The 13,827-nt window shown below is 37.0% G+C and overlaps 2 protein-coding genes across 3 annotated transcripts; one reads left to right on the forward strand and one right to left on the reverse strand.

The window, feature by feature from the left end:
• Positions 1-302: 302 nt before the first annotated feature.
• Positions 303-2,068, forward strand: PUB26 (plant U-box 26). The gene has a single exon (XM_086591201.1). The coding sequence runs from the start codon at positions 516-518 to the stop codon at positions 1,755-1,757; it is 1,242 nt and encodes a 413-aa protein (XP_086447327.1). The 5' UTR covers positions 303-515; the 3' UTR covers positions 1,758-2,068.
• Positions 2,069-4,685: 2,617 nt separating this feature from the next.
• On the reverse strand, positions 4,686-12,845 carry LOC147519631 (putative E3 ubiquitin-protein ligase HIP1). 2 transcript variants are annotated; one of them, XM_086591202.1, is made up of 7 exons: positions 12,572-12,824; positions 12,059-12,110; positions 9,672-11,518; positions 7,348-7,401; positions 5,233-5,331; positions 5,011-5,154; positions 4,686-4,924 (listed from the first exon to the last, which is right to left on the reverse strand). In XM_086591202.1, exons 3-7 carry the CDS (start codon positions 11,418-11,420, stop codon positions 4,793-4,795), a joined length of 2,178 nt encoding a protein of 725 aa, XP_086447328.1. In that variant the 5' UTR covers positions 11,421-11,518; positions 12,059-12,110; positions 12,572-12,824; the 3' UTR covers positions 4,686-4,792. The 2 variants fall into 2 exon arrangements, with proteins under 2 accessions (XP_086447328.1, XP_086447329.1); XM_086591203.1 differs by lacking the exons at positions 4,686-4,924; positions 5,011-5,154; positions 5,233-5,331; positions 7,348-7,401 and adding an exon at positions 8,550-8,855 and having other exon boundaries at positions 12,572-12,845.
• Between the last annotated feature and the right edge of the window lie 982 nt (positions 12,846-13,827).

Consider the following 13,827-nt stretch of genomic DNA (forward strand, 5'->3'; position numbering starts at 1 on the left):
TCTATCTCAAGATTGCACTAGTGGCACTCCTTTTTTTTTTTTTCGATAATCACTAGTGCCACTCTTTATGTATAGATATTCTTTAAATGTGTTGCTAGGGTATAACGTATGAAACAAGGTCATATGGGTGAAGAAAAGAATGTGAGTAATACAGCCAATTTTGGTATAGTCTGAAGCTGTACAAGCTGTCCATTAAATGGTGATGTAAACGGGAGTCTGATTATAAGACAAGGTAGGCCCAAAGAAGAAACCAAATTTTCCTTTTTCTAAAATCAAAAGGAACATTCACACCCCCTTCTTCAACTCTAGTTAAAGTAAGGTAAAGATTACAACTAAGAAGAAACACACGTGTACAGAAGTAGAGTCAGATAAGAGCAGTTTTTAGATTGGTGGGTATAAGAGAAAGTGTGAGCAGAGAGAAATAGAGATTGTATTTTGCAGTGCCTATTCAAAGTTGTCCAGGCATAGAATGTTTCTCAGATAAAAAAACACAGAGCACAAAACATCGCCAAGAAATGAAAGGGTGTTTAGAATCAATAGATGTAGGAGTACAAATCCCATTCCATTTCAGATGTCCAATTTCATTAGAACTAATGCGTGACCCAGTTACAGTTTCCACGGGCCAAACATATGATCGATGTAGTATTGAATCATGGGTAGCAACTGGAAACTCAACATGTCCAGTTACTCGTGTACCACTTTCCGATTTCAATCTTATTCCTAATCACACCCTTCGTCGTTTAATCCAAGAGTGGTGTGTAAACAACCGTTCTCTCGGTGTTGAACGTATTCCTACACCCAAACAACCCGCTGACCCAACTTTAGTTCGTTCTTTATTAACCCAGTCATCTTCCGAGTCAACCCAGTTTCAAACTCGTTTGTCTGCTCTTCGTCGACTCAGAACACTCGCACGTGACTCGGAGAAAAATCGTTCTATTATCTCTTCAAATAACCCAGTCAATTTTCTTCTCCCTATTGTATTTTCAACCACTGAGTTGACTGAGTTGACTCACGAGTCATTGGCATTAGTGGTGATGTTTTCGTTAACTGAACATCATTGTGAGTTTATTTCTTCATCCTCGGAACGAATATCGTTTCTTGCTTCACTTTTAACACAGCCCAACATCGAGGTACGTGTGAATTCAGCTTCTTTGATAGAAATGGTGGTTTCAGGGACAAGGTCATTAGAAGAAAGAGCAGCGATAGGTAGCTTAGATGGGTTGTTTGAGGGTATTACTCAAATACTAAACTACCCCTTCTCTTATCCAAGAGCATTAAAAGTTGGTATCAAAGCATTGTTCGCTTTATGTCTAGTTAAACAAAATAGGTCCAAAGCAGTATCAGCTGGAGCAGCAGGAGCTTTGATTGATCGTTTAGCTGATTTTGAGAAATGCGACGCTGAACGTGCTCTCGCAACGATTGAATTACTATGTAGAACGCCTATGGGGTGTTCTGCATTTGCAGCTCATGCATTGACAGTTCCTTTGTTAGTTAAGATTATATTGAAGATTTCGGACAGAGCGACCGAGTACGCTGCGGGGGCATTGTTGTCATTATGTTCGGGGTGGGAGGAGTTGCAAAGAGATGCAGTTGCAGCTGGGGTGGTGACACAGTTGTTATTGCTTGTACAAAGTGATTGCACAGAAAGAGCTAAAAGAAAAGCACAGTTGTTGCTTAAGTTGCTTAGAGATTCTTGGCCGGATGATTCTGTTGGGAATTCGGATGATTTTCGTGGAAGTGATGTGGTACCGTTTTGATTCTTGAGTTTCCAATTTTTGTTGGAATATTTACAAAGATTATGGAGAAAAGAATTTGAGGTCTTTTTTTTTTTTTAATGCAATGGAAGATTTGCAGCATTGTTCGTATATAAAACTTGTGTATGTAAGTAATTTTGTATTTACAAATTTTTGTTTGGTGAAAAGGAAAAAAAAATTTGGAAGAAAGTGTCGGGTTTCTTTTTCTTTTGATTGTTTTTGAATTCACTTATATTTGACCAAGTGAGGTAAGGATGACGATTGAAGGTTATGATTAGTTGGTGTTTCGTAATAAGATTGGATTGTTGTTGTAATTAGCGATTATGATGATGTGATCCCTTTTTAGTTGCGAAAAGTGAAATGGCGACGAAGAAAATAGATTTTGAGAAACTGTAATTAATTAAAGAAATGTCATTACAATGTCGACAGTTTGCTTCAATTTTATGAAGAAATAAGCTTTTGTACAAGAGAAGTAAAAGTCTGTTATAAACATCAAGAAGTCTCATCGGGAATCTCTACCACTATTATGACATGGGGTTGTTAGAGTTGGCTTTGAATCTTTTTGACTAGTGATAAAGGGAGGAAAGTGGATCCACTTTGCAACACATTGGATGAGACATGACTACATCAGAATATATGTAACGAATAATTATTAGGTATGATCTTGAATTTTAGTGCAATGGGAAAGAGGAAAGGGAGAGGCATATTTTCTAATTTGGGATCGATGGTGTTTTCACCTTTAGGCTGCTTTCGGATCAAAGAATTTAGTTCCTGGAATACTGACTGAGATCCTAAAGCTGATCACAAACCATTAAAGTGATCTAGTGGTGGAAACTTGAGATGTCATGCCCCAGCCCTACATGAGGTAAAACTTACTTATGGTCATAGACTGGTGAACAAAATAAGGTGAAACTGTGTGCAAGGGAGAAATTATGGTGAAAGAGAAAGAAAGGGAAAAGAGGGGCAAAATTTCTAATGTGGGGTTGGTGATGGGAGACATGGTGTTTGATTTTTCAAGCTTTCACTCTAATGGGATGTGGTGAAGAAGATAGGAGGAGGTTGAATGGAGGAACCACAAGTGAGGATGGGTGGATGTATTTTCTTGCAAATGACTTTAGATATCAAAAGTTATAAGAGCGCGCGTGCAGTTCAATACTTCAATCTACATGGAATAACAACATGCTAACCAACTTTGTAGGGTCAGAAATATGAAGAAAGAAAAGGATAGGTGTTAGTGTTTTGGTTGTCAAACTGATTACATTAATTTTGTAACCACAGTATCACATGGTTTGCGTCTGTTCTTTTATCATTGTTAGAGATTTAATTATGCTCTCATGGACAGTGATTGGTGGCCACAACTTCACATGTCACTAAACTTGTTTTAGTCTATTGTTAATATCTTCTACTGGCTCACTGGGTGACTGCGACCACTTTGTCACAGCCCACCAATCACGAACAACTTTACCTTACCATTTTCAACCATTTATTAAGTTATATATAAAAAAATTTATTCTACTGATAAAGACTACAAAAAGGAATTTTAATTATCGTATGACTCATTTTAGGTAGCTGACTATTGATCAAAGAAGTAGAATATATATTCCACAGCATAGATAGGACTATAGGAGCATGTAAAGTTCATGCCTTACAAATTACAATGTCTACAGAAATTGTGCGGCAAAAAATAATTTCAAAACTTTAGGCATGGGAATCAAACTTCCGTGAGCATAACTTTTTCTGCTTCTCGGCAAAGTACAGACATAATATGATATAAAAGTAATAAGGTAAATTAGAATATATTTATTTTACGGTAACATCTGAGATGGTGATCAATGTGTAACAATAATAAGCAGGTGCCGACTAGCAAAGTCGGTAAAACCTTTGGGTGATGATACCAGAGGTCTGGAGCTCGAATCCCGCCAGCATCAAAGAGTTACTGATCTCATTTAAAACAGGCTTACCAAACAAAAAAAAAAAAAAAAAAAATGTGTAACAATATATATTCAGAAGTTCCACAGCACAAAAAAAATTGTTTGACAATGGCAGGACATTGTAGGCAGTAGGCTCACCGCTCACACAACTTGGTCAAAGTTTAAGCGGGTAATTTCGTTTCAACTACCTTCAAGTAGAACAATGAATGACTGATCTGACTACCAATCGTTAGCTTGTTTGTAACGCAGGAAGCAAGGAACGTGCTTCAAAATTCAAATAGCAGAACACCAACTTAATGGCAACTCAACCGGTTTCATAGCAAAGGCCGCAATGGAAGTTACGAAACGTACCAACTTCGCCATCTCACTTGGGTTGCATACTTGCATTCCAACTTCACGCATACATAAACTAGAAATGTAGATTGTTTTGGTACTTGAAGTACTAGAGACATTCAGGGTAAGTCTACGTAAAAGTCAAAGCTAGATAAAAAGTACCAAAGGTAAACCTGCCAGATAAATGCCAGTATGATCTGGGGAGTAGGAAAGTACATCCACAGACCAGTTCAAGTGTCCAGGTTGGACTGATTTCTGAAGAAGTAATGAACTCATCCTTCAAAGAGACAACTACTATATTCAATAGGGAGTTGGGGGGCACTTGGGGACATTACAATTTACAACACATGCTAGGTCCATATTTTGAAATAATCACAGCTGTAAGATTGACAACCCTACATCCCTAACGCCCCTTAGACACTGTATTTCAAGTATTCTTAGTGACATCATCTTTTCATAGTAATTGAATAGCAAGGCACACAGAAGCAACGTTAACTGTAATCAAAACTTTTAAGCAATCCAAACAGAGATGTAAATTTCAGTAAGGACGTGCGTTTCGGGACTAACGTAACCTCGACTGAGTCATTGCTTGTATGACAAAAAACCAAACAACTGCTATCATGAGAATTAACTTCATAATGAAAATAATAGCATAATAAACAAGAAAGACACTTCTGAAGGTATTGAATTGATAAACCATGCAAAAGAATTCTATGATTCAGGGTCAGCAAATTTAAATACAATTTTTAGGATTGAGCCCTGAAATCAATAATTTTATGTGACCAAGGCCGTTGTTTTACAAATAGGGCACAAGTTCTTGTGTGTTAACCATTCTTTTATGCATCCAGAATGAAAATCGTGCCCACAGTCCAGCCTTCCAAGATCATCGCCGTCAACATATTCCTCCTGCAATACAATTAAGATTCAAAAACGGTGAATCAGATTCAACAGCAATTATTGCACAAAACTGTTGGAAAATGACACATCCTTACCTGACAGACGCAGCATGGTTCAACCTCTGAAGGAACACCTATTGTGAAGGATAGATATTTCTTCTGCTTTAAGCACTTCGTGATGGTTTCCTCACTCAACCCAGTGCTTACATTTCCTATGCGGTCTTCCAAAGCTAGAAGTTCCTGGATCCAAATCTCTTTTTAATATTGTATACAACAAATGCAACTATTAGATCTCTCTATGTATGTTAATGTTCTTACCTCATAAGACATATTGTCAACGTCAAGTCGCATATCCCTGTGCCTATCATGTAAGTCGGACATTCCATAAAACATTGATTGGTCAAGAATGAAAACATCCTGGCATAAAAACAAAAGTGCAGATGAAATTTCAGTTCAAGATGATATGAATATGCATAGAAAAAGTAAAAGATTCAGGTGCTACATGAACATCCAATGTGATGTGAACATTTATGTTCTTAAAGCTATTGAGTTGTTTACTCGAGCTCAACATGAAGTAAACCACGATTACTGAGGAAATCAGTGTTTGATACACGCTACATTACTACTAGTATATATTGCAACAAATAAAAAAAACACGCTTTCCCACCCTCTGATAGGAAGATGAGTATGGAATTTAAGAAAATAGCAATTTCATGATTTTTCTTAGCTAAGCTCATCAATTAATGGGTCGGTTTGTCTACAACAGGAAAATAAAATTGCACGCCCAAAGCAATTTCATGATTTTTTTTAAATGAGTTTCTTAACCATATAGCACCCCAAAACACCAAAAGTTGTTTCCAGTGGGGCTCCCATACGGGGACTCAAATTGGCATCTGTAAAAAACTCGGCTATAATTGAGGTCTCGTATAGTTGTATGGCTCCTAAAAGTATTATACGCCCGACACAATTTGTGTCGTCTGTACTTAAACTCTTCAAGTAAAGGCATGATCGACAGAAATTGTGCCGCCCCTACCCTTAAACAACAAATATTAGGTGCGTAATCTCAATTTTGGACAAAAAACCCAACACCAATCAAATAACATGTCGTAAGCCCAAATGTTAGGACAAAAAACCAACAACAAATAAAAGAACAAGAGGTAATGTTTATTTTAGGACAAAAAACCCAAACCCAAATAAATAACATAAACAAGTTAATTTAGGAATAGAACCCCGTAATTCTATCTTAATTTAGTTAAAGATTTTCTCTTACTGGTTGGGATTGATTAAGGCTCATTCCTATTGGCTGATTTTTTTTTAAAGTGATGAGGACTCTTCACTATTGGTAAATTCTTTGTATTGTGGTAACAAACAGCACAAATTCTGCCATTCATAACTATTTGGAACTCCAAGAGGCAGGTGTGTCCTGGATCCCTCTCTGGCTTGGCAGCCCCTATTCTCTTCAATGTTCAATTCTACTTCTGGCTGCTTTTTGGGGACAATAAATGTTTCTTGTTTCCCCTAAAGCTGCCTCGGAGACCACCTATTCTCGCCATGATTATTAAGTTCTTCTCCTGGTCCCTCTTTTGAAAAAATCCTGCCTCTGAATAATTTGGAAAAGGATATCTCAATCCACCAGATGACTTTCTTCATCAGTACTCAGATGTCCAATTTCTGCTAGGTGGGGGAAAGGTAGGCTCAATGGAATTGCAATTGAAAATCCTTCTCAGATGAAAACCTTGGTTAATTGGGTTAGTGTTGGGCATGTAAATCCTTGGGCACATTAGGTGCAGATTTGGCCCATAAGATTATACACTGGCCTGATCTATTTGGAATAGAAGGAGTGGGCATTTATCAGGAACAAAACCATGCATTTAGATGAAAAAAGTATGAATCGAGTCTTGTACATTTTAGGTTTCCATGTTTAACGAAGATTTCAAAGAGCTTGTAATTAACACTTAACAAGAAAACATTCCCCAAGACCTTTTCATTCCTACTAGCAAAAATCACGTTCTACAAATGTCAACATCAACAGGGCCCCACCATTTTTCTGTTTAAGACTTTAACAATCAAATAATTACCGTTATGCCATCAGCTTTGGTTTTTTTAAGACTTTAAAAATCGTGTAATTACCATTATGCCATCCACTTTTTCCAAACATGTAGGACCTACTATTTTTTAAAATAATTTAACAAACAGTGAAAGTATAATTCTACCCTTACAAAAGACGAAAAATAATAAACAAATACAAGTGTGAAATGACGAAACTGACCCTGGGACGTACACCAAAACACTATTCATCATACCCCATATTTTTCTAATATAGTAAGATTTAACAGTAACTCTTCAAAAAAAACGTAAAAAAATGTTAGGCCTTTCCCTTGATAATACTGTGTGAGAGGCACCACTAGCGCTTGATAGGTATAGAAAACTTACCTCAAACCTAACACCTTCACCGCCCCTGCGCATGGCATCCAATGCATTACGAATCTGTTACAGAAAGCAAATAGAACAATGTAAGGTCCAAAAGAAAGTCATTAAATACCAGTTCAAAAATAGTATCTGAAGACAACAAGTATGTCCTGAGTCCTATATAAATATGCAGTAAGCTAGGTTGACACCTAATTTTGACACAATAAATTAAGGGCTGTTATTTTGTGTGGATATGAGGTCCCCACCATGAAGATCATCTCCAAAAAAAGAAATAAAGCTCATTTGAATGTCCAACCTTGCCAAAAGTTGTGTTCAACTTCAGGATCAATTTACAGTACAAAACTTTTAGTGCAAAAACATCTGACAAGAATACTACATTTTTTTGAAATTTAATGAGTCAAACAGCATGTTGTCCTCTGTTTTTCTTTTTCTTTTTTTTAGATTGGTGCAAGTTGTACTCTCTTATACCTGCAGAATCACTTCAATGAAGTTCGCCCTATCAGACTGAAGCAACTGAATGTGTTGAACACAACACGTATCCGTATCATTGTTAACCATGTAGAAATAATCTTTCATAAGCCCTAGATCCGATATTTAAAACTAAAATTATAAGAAGAATCACAACTAAACTCAGAAACAGTGCCTTTCCAAACCATCTTGGGACGCATATTGGAACTAAGCAAAAACAACTTACCCAGAGAGTATTACTTTGTATTAAATGTTCTGTTTATCGCTATGTAATAGTAACGAGTATATAAACAAAAGCTAGCTGGTAAAAGAAACAAAAACGTTCATCAAAAAGTTTAAGGTCAGTATGCCAATGTTTTCAAAATGCCGTTCTCTAACTAATAGAAGAGACACTCAGACACCTATAATTCTAGATTTAGTTTTTTTAAGAAAGAAAAGTGGCAAGGAAATACTAAAAAGATAAACTTGGTTGAAACATATTGTTGAGCAATTCTCATGCTCATGCACCAACATTTTGTCTGATCTGTTCAACAATGGCTTTCAGATAAGACTTAAAAGGGTGAATTGGAGTCACTGGAAACTGGGTGAGCTATTCATCTTTTGGGAAGCTTGGGAGACTAAAGAATACTGAACTTACTAGTGTAACAAGTCATTATAGTCTCCAACAAAAAAATAACCATATCATTTAAAGGGCCTAGTACTCATCTTCTAATGAGCAGACGAACACCATCAAGCACCTTTGATCTTCGATGCACTTGAATAACCATGATCTCCAACTAATCCAGTACTCTAAGAAGATAAAATCAGAAGCCCTTTCCCTCATTTCTCCCAAAGAATCCCAATCTTCTTCCTCCCTTCTATCCGAGAAACCCAGAGAAAATGCTGTAAAAGAAGTGGAAGGCAACCAAGTACCAAACTCGAACGGTTGAGAAGTGTTGTGGATAAGCACAAAGACAACGCACCAAATAGTTTGTCTCAGATTTTTAATCTTGATCTTATCAAGAGTGTCAGTCATTCTTTCACATCTAGAAATCGATCTTCTCCTGTCCATAAACCCTTCTAATTGGTAAATCTTCCACAAAATTTTATCATAACACATTGATTGGCGAATAGAGGAAAGAAGGGAATTACTGGGCCAAAATTCTTTTGTCCAGCTTTAACCTATTCCCTTGACATCTATATGTAAGATAATACCAACAAGTGTGTTAGCAAACTCCCCCCTTAGTCTCTTAGACAAATCATAAAAGGACATGTTAATTCCAATCATCCAGATTAGTATGAGTTAGAATAATCTTAAGATGGAAATGCTCCATATGTATCCCTCTTTTATGAAGGCATAGAAAAAAAAAGGAAAAAAATAAAGAGAGGTAATGGTACTTACCCTTGTGAGTAACACTTTTACATTTGGTGATTCCCCGAGAAGAGTGTGTGTTGGTGGTTTGGGGGGATATACTAAATATCAATTATCGAGTAAGTATATTTACTGAGAAAACTTGACGGCAGAAAGTTAAAATACTAAGTATATTTTGTAGAAATTCAGACTACAACCAAACAGAAGTGGCATAGAACACTATAATAAATTATCAGTATCCTAGTATAAATTCAGCCCTGATGTTAAAAGTACATTCAAAACAAGAATGTCAATGTAATTTTTAACTAAAAACAAGAAGTAAACTATCAGACACTTCTGGATGGGGACACGCCAAGTAAACATCAAGATAAGCACGATTAAGTAGAACCAATTTATCATACACTTCATCATAGGGACACACCACTCAAAAATTAACATTTAAGTGACATCTCCAAGGAACAAATTAAACATAGAGGTCTAATGTTAGAAAAAAGTGTGAAGAACAAACCTCAGACATTAGCCTGCTTCGCCCTTCCCTAGCCACACCACGGAGAGACAAAGGAACCCCAAGAACTCCATCACCTTGTCTATCCATTCTCAAAGCTGACCTGTGGTACGGCTGATGATGCCCCTGCTGACCAGGACCAGATGGAAGAGCAATCTCTTGGCTGGAGGCAGGGAGACCTGAATGAAGTGAATGGAAATTACGACCCTGGCCTGCAGCCTCAGGTCCAGAGGATGAAAACAAGGACCGGCGGACAGCTTCTGATAATCTTCTCGAGTGCTGTGGCGGAGGATTTTGAAGAGGCAACCAAGTTGGAGCAGCAGATGGATGGACCCCTGAACTTGAGCCAACTCGAGATGTAGAAGCAACATTCCTAGGAGCTCTTGTATGTCCATTGACTAAATTCCAATTGGTTGGGTCTGGTAACAAATTTCTAGTCTCAGTAGATGGTGCAAACAAAGGGTGTTCTGAAATATTCCTTGAGATGCTCCTCGAGTTTACTTCTTCTCGTGTTGTGCTTCTTTCTCCAGGAATCGCAAGAGAATTTGATGAGCTGCCAACTCTTGCACCAGAGGCAACATATCGTGGAGCAGGGTGCACATTTCTTTGCAAACTTGTAGTAGCATGCATTGCATGGGAAGGATTCGGAGTACCAGTACTGACTACTGTGGGCCTCGACTCCAAAGAGTGACTGAATGATAAAAGCCTAGACGACGACTGATGCGACGATGAATGAGAATGCCGACTGCCACTCCCTATGGATAACAAATTAGATTGAGGAGAATCATGATTGGAGGGATTGATTCTCATACGAAAGTTTCGCTGGGAGCTTTCCACGCTTCCTGCCATACTCAGAGAAGGATGGACACTAGACCCTAAACTTATATCAGCACCAAGTCGTGAATTTTGCTGCTCTAGAAGATTATCTGCTGTGGTAACTATACTTGAGCTAGTAGCAGCATTATATGATGCGGGCAGAGCTTGTAATGCACTGTTTTCAGGTTGCTGAAAGCAACTTGGATTTCCACCTAAAGACAACTGTCCAGAAACTCCTTCAAGTGCCTTCCTTTTGCAGGCTAAGCGCCTTCCATCCAATGAACATCCAGACCTACCATCACTTTCATCTGCCAAATACCCAACACTTCCAGAGGATGCACTTGCAGGATTACTGGAGCCACCAGAATAAAAAATCTGGTCAGTTCCAGACCCCCCTGGTTTATATAGATGAGGAGGACACACAACTGCTTCAGTAACCCGGCCACCACTGTTTCCAGAATATCCTTCATTTAAGTTCAAGCTTTGAGGAACAGGAGAACTGAAATTCTGCATAAATAACGGCCCATTTGTGACCTGATTGCTACTTAGGTTTAAATTAACACTCTCGAGAGATAAAATATTGGTTTGTTCATATTGCCTTCCATCCAACCTGGGACCAGATCCAGCACAAGTATTCAAGGATGGCCATTGATGCTCAACTTTGGCTTCACTACGGTGGTTTCCAGCGTTCTCACTGGAGCTAGCTTCACCTAAACACCACCCCCCCAAGCTCCTCCCCTCATGACCAACAGCATTAGAAAATGCAAAATTTGAGTCATGTGGCGGTAATAAACAATCCGTTAATCGGCTTTCTACTGGATTTAGCATATTGTTCCAAGACAATTGTTGATCAACAACAGTGCCACCTGAACTAGAACCATGTTCTAACTCGAACGTTTCAGGAAAGGAATCAATGGTACTCCTTTGCCCTTGCATTAAGACCAACTTTCTTTCTTAAGAATAAGTTAGTAACAGGAGAAAAGCGCAATCACTTAGCGTAAAGTATCTTGGTTGTGCACCTGAAAAAACACAACCTGCATAGGAAATGAAAAAAGTTATTACTTGCAACAAAATCTGCTGAACAACACGAGTAATTAAAAGTACATGTAGCCAAAAAAATTCAGGAGAAAAAAGAAAATCCTAATAAACAAATGGTTGACATCACACCTTTTCTTCACAGTTTGTCCCTTTGTTTCTTGTTCTAGAGTTCACTGATAATACTGTGTATGTATTCCATTTTATCTTTGATCAATGTCATTATGTTTATACGTTTTGAGCTAGTGACTGGATATGTAATAGTTTATTAAGTTAATAAAGGGCATACCTAGCTCCCTTGGATCACAAAATACACATATAAACTTGCAAAGCAAATTAAGAAATGAAACTCCAACAAAAACTTCTGCCATTCTACAAGACAATGTGCACAACAATATTCAACATAGCCTTTGTGCCAAAGAATGTGTAATACATGAGTTTGTCATATAGACAAAAACAAAAACAATGTCATGCACCTACTTCATATTGCAACATTCAAATTAGCCATTTACAAGTAGTTATTAACTACAATGACTTACCTCGATGATAATGAGTTAAAACGCATTAACTGGCACAAATATGAGCTGCAACCTAAAACAAAATAAAACTCAAATGAATCAGAAGAACATCTTAAAAGCAATGCCACACCTACAGCCCACTTAGTAAATATTAAATGATAAAAATAAAAATGTAAACTTTATTTAACAATCAGAGATGAAGAAGACATCTATGTAAAGATTAATAAATCAAAAATCTTAATCATAAACATACACAATTCCGAAAACAGGTCAACAACAAATATGGAAAAACAACAAATATGGAAAAAAAAAAAAAAAAAAAAAAAAAAAAAAGGTAATTTTTTTGTTTATTTGGTTTATCAGATCATCCTTTCAACCTTATTCCAATATGTATCTTCTAAAATCTATCATAAAAAAAACTGAATCCAACACAAATTATGTAATCAGTAACTGAAACAAAATCATCTAATCAAAAATATAAAAACAAAAAAGTTGAGAATCTAAAAGAACGGAAATTTCGTTAAAAAAAAGTACCTTGAAATCAGAGAGGAAAAAAGGATCGATGAAACCGATCGATTCTCAATGAATAATATAGTTTAGGAAACCGATGAATCTAGAGAGGACGGCAGATTTAGAGAGGAGAGAAAAAATTGGAGAGAGAAATAAAAAAGGGAGAGAATGAGAGAGAGAGAGAGAGATGGGGTGGCTCCAGACAATGCACAGAGAGAGAAAGAGAGAAAGAAAGAGGTGAAGGTGATTAAGATAGGGATTAGTAACTTTCTTTAAGAATTTTAGAAAAAACAAATTAGTATGCCCAACTTCTTATTTGTCTGGTTGGGTATCTCTCTAATTTGGATGGGTAAATAACCAACCTTTTATTACCACATTTTCTTGATTTGATGATTTCTATATCACCTACGCCTCCTATTTAAAGCATTTCCAATCCAAGTCACTCATATTCACCTCTATCTAGGTTCAATTTCTCTTATTTTCTACCGTTTTGGTGAAAAGTAAAGTAAGATCTTCCAATGTAAATGTAATTATTATTCTCAGACGGAATGTTTGATTTTGTCTTAAAAATTGAAAAAATACGCCGGGCGGAATGAAACATCCAGTTTGAAATTTAAAAAAAAAAAACGAAAAAAAGTCAAAAAAACACGAGACGGAATAAAACTGTTTGAAAAAAAAACCGACGATTTTTTTTAAAAAACACACGAGATAGAATAAAACATTCTGTCCGAAGTTTCCAACTCAACTAGTATCTCGGTCGCAAATTTCACTCTTATTTTGACTAAGTGAATAAATCACCCCCATAATCACTCTTGTATTGGGTTTGTATTGGGCAAGGATTTTTTAGCATTTGGAGGTGAAAATTCTCAATTCCCCTTGATGCTCTTAGTCTTGATTATTATTATTGTCCGTGTCAGTGATATAGGGTAATATATAGATTTCCTATGTATTTTGGCAGTATGTGGTACCAGATGGCTAGATACATTGGCTTTGTTTAGCATATATTGAATCATGAGGACCGTTCAAAACTATGTAAATGTGTTGATAGCGCATGAGTTGGGCCGTAATAACACTGCATACTTTGCTTTCAGCACGGCAGCAGATGCTATGACCCTATATGTCAAAGAGGTTAATCTGTCATCCAATGCTTAAATCTTGGTAAGTGATGTAGGGTCTTACGTGTTAGAGGGAAATATTCTTCCAAGGATTTCTTTCATCTACCCCACATATTTTAGTTTCCTTCCGATTTGAAGGTGAGGAGTCTAGTGGTTATTCTAGTG

This window comes from Coptis chinensis, chromosome 2 (assembly GCF_015680905.1).
Source record: "Coptis chinensis isolate HL-2020 chromosome 2, ASM1568090v1, whole genome shotgun sequence".
In the NCBI taxonomy this organism is placed as follows: Eukaryota; Viridiplantae; Streptophyta; class Magnoliopsida; order Ranunculales; family Ranunculaceae; genus Coptis; species Coptis chinensis.

Bases quoted from the DNA above. Each gene is read 5' to 3' on its own strand.
- PUB26 (XM_086591201.1), top strand. From the start codon at position 516: ATGAAAGGGTGTTTAGAATCAATAGATGTAGGAGTACAAATCCCATTC.
- LOC147519631 (XM_086591202.1), bottom strand. From the start codon at position 11,420: ATGCAAGGGCAAAGGAGTACCATTGATTCCTTTCCTGAAACGTTCGAG. The intron at 5,332-7,347 runs GTAAGTTTTCTA...TTTTTATGCCAG, and splicing joins GTGAAGGTGTTAGGTTTGAG to GATGTTTTCATTCTTGACCA. The intron at 5,155-5,232 runs GTAAGAACATTA...ATTTGGATCCAG, and splicing joins TTGACAATATGTCTTATGAG to GAACTTCTAGCTTTGGAAGA.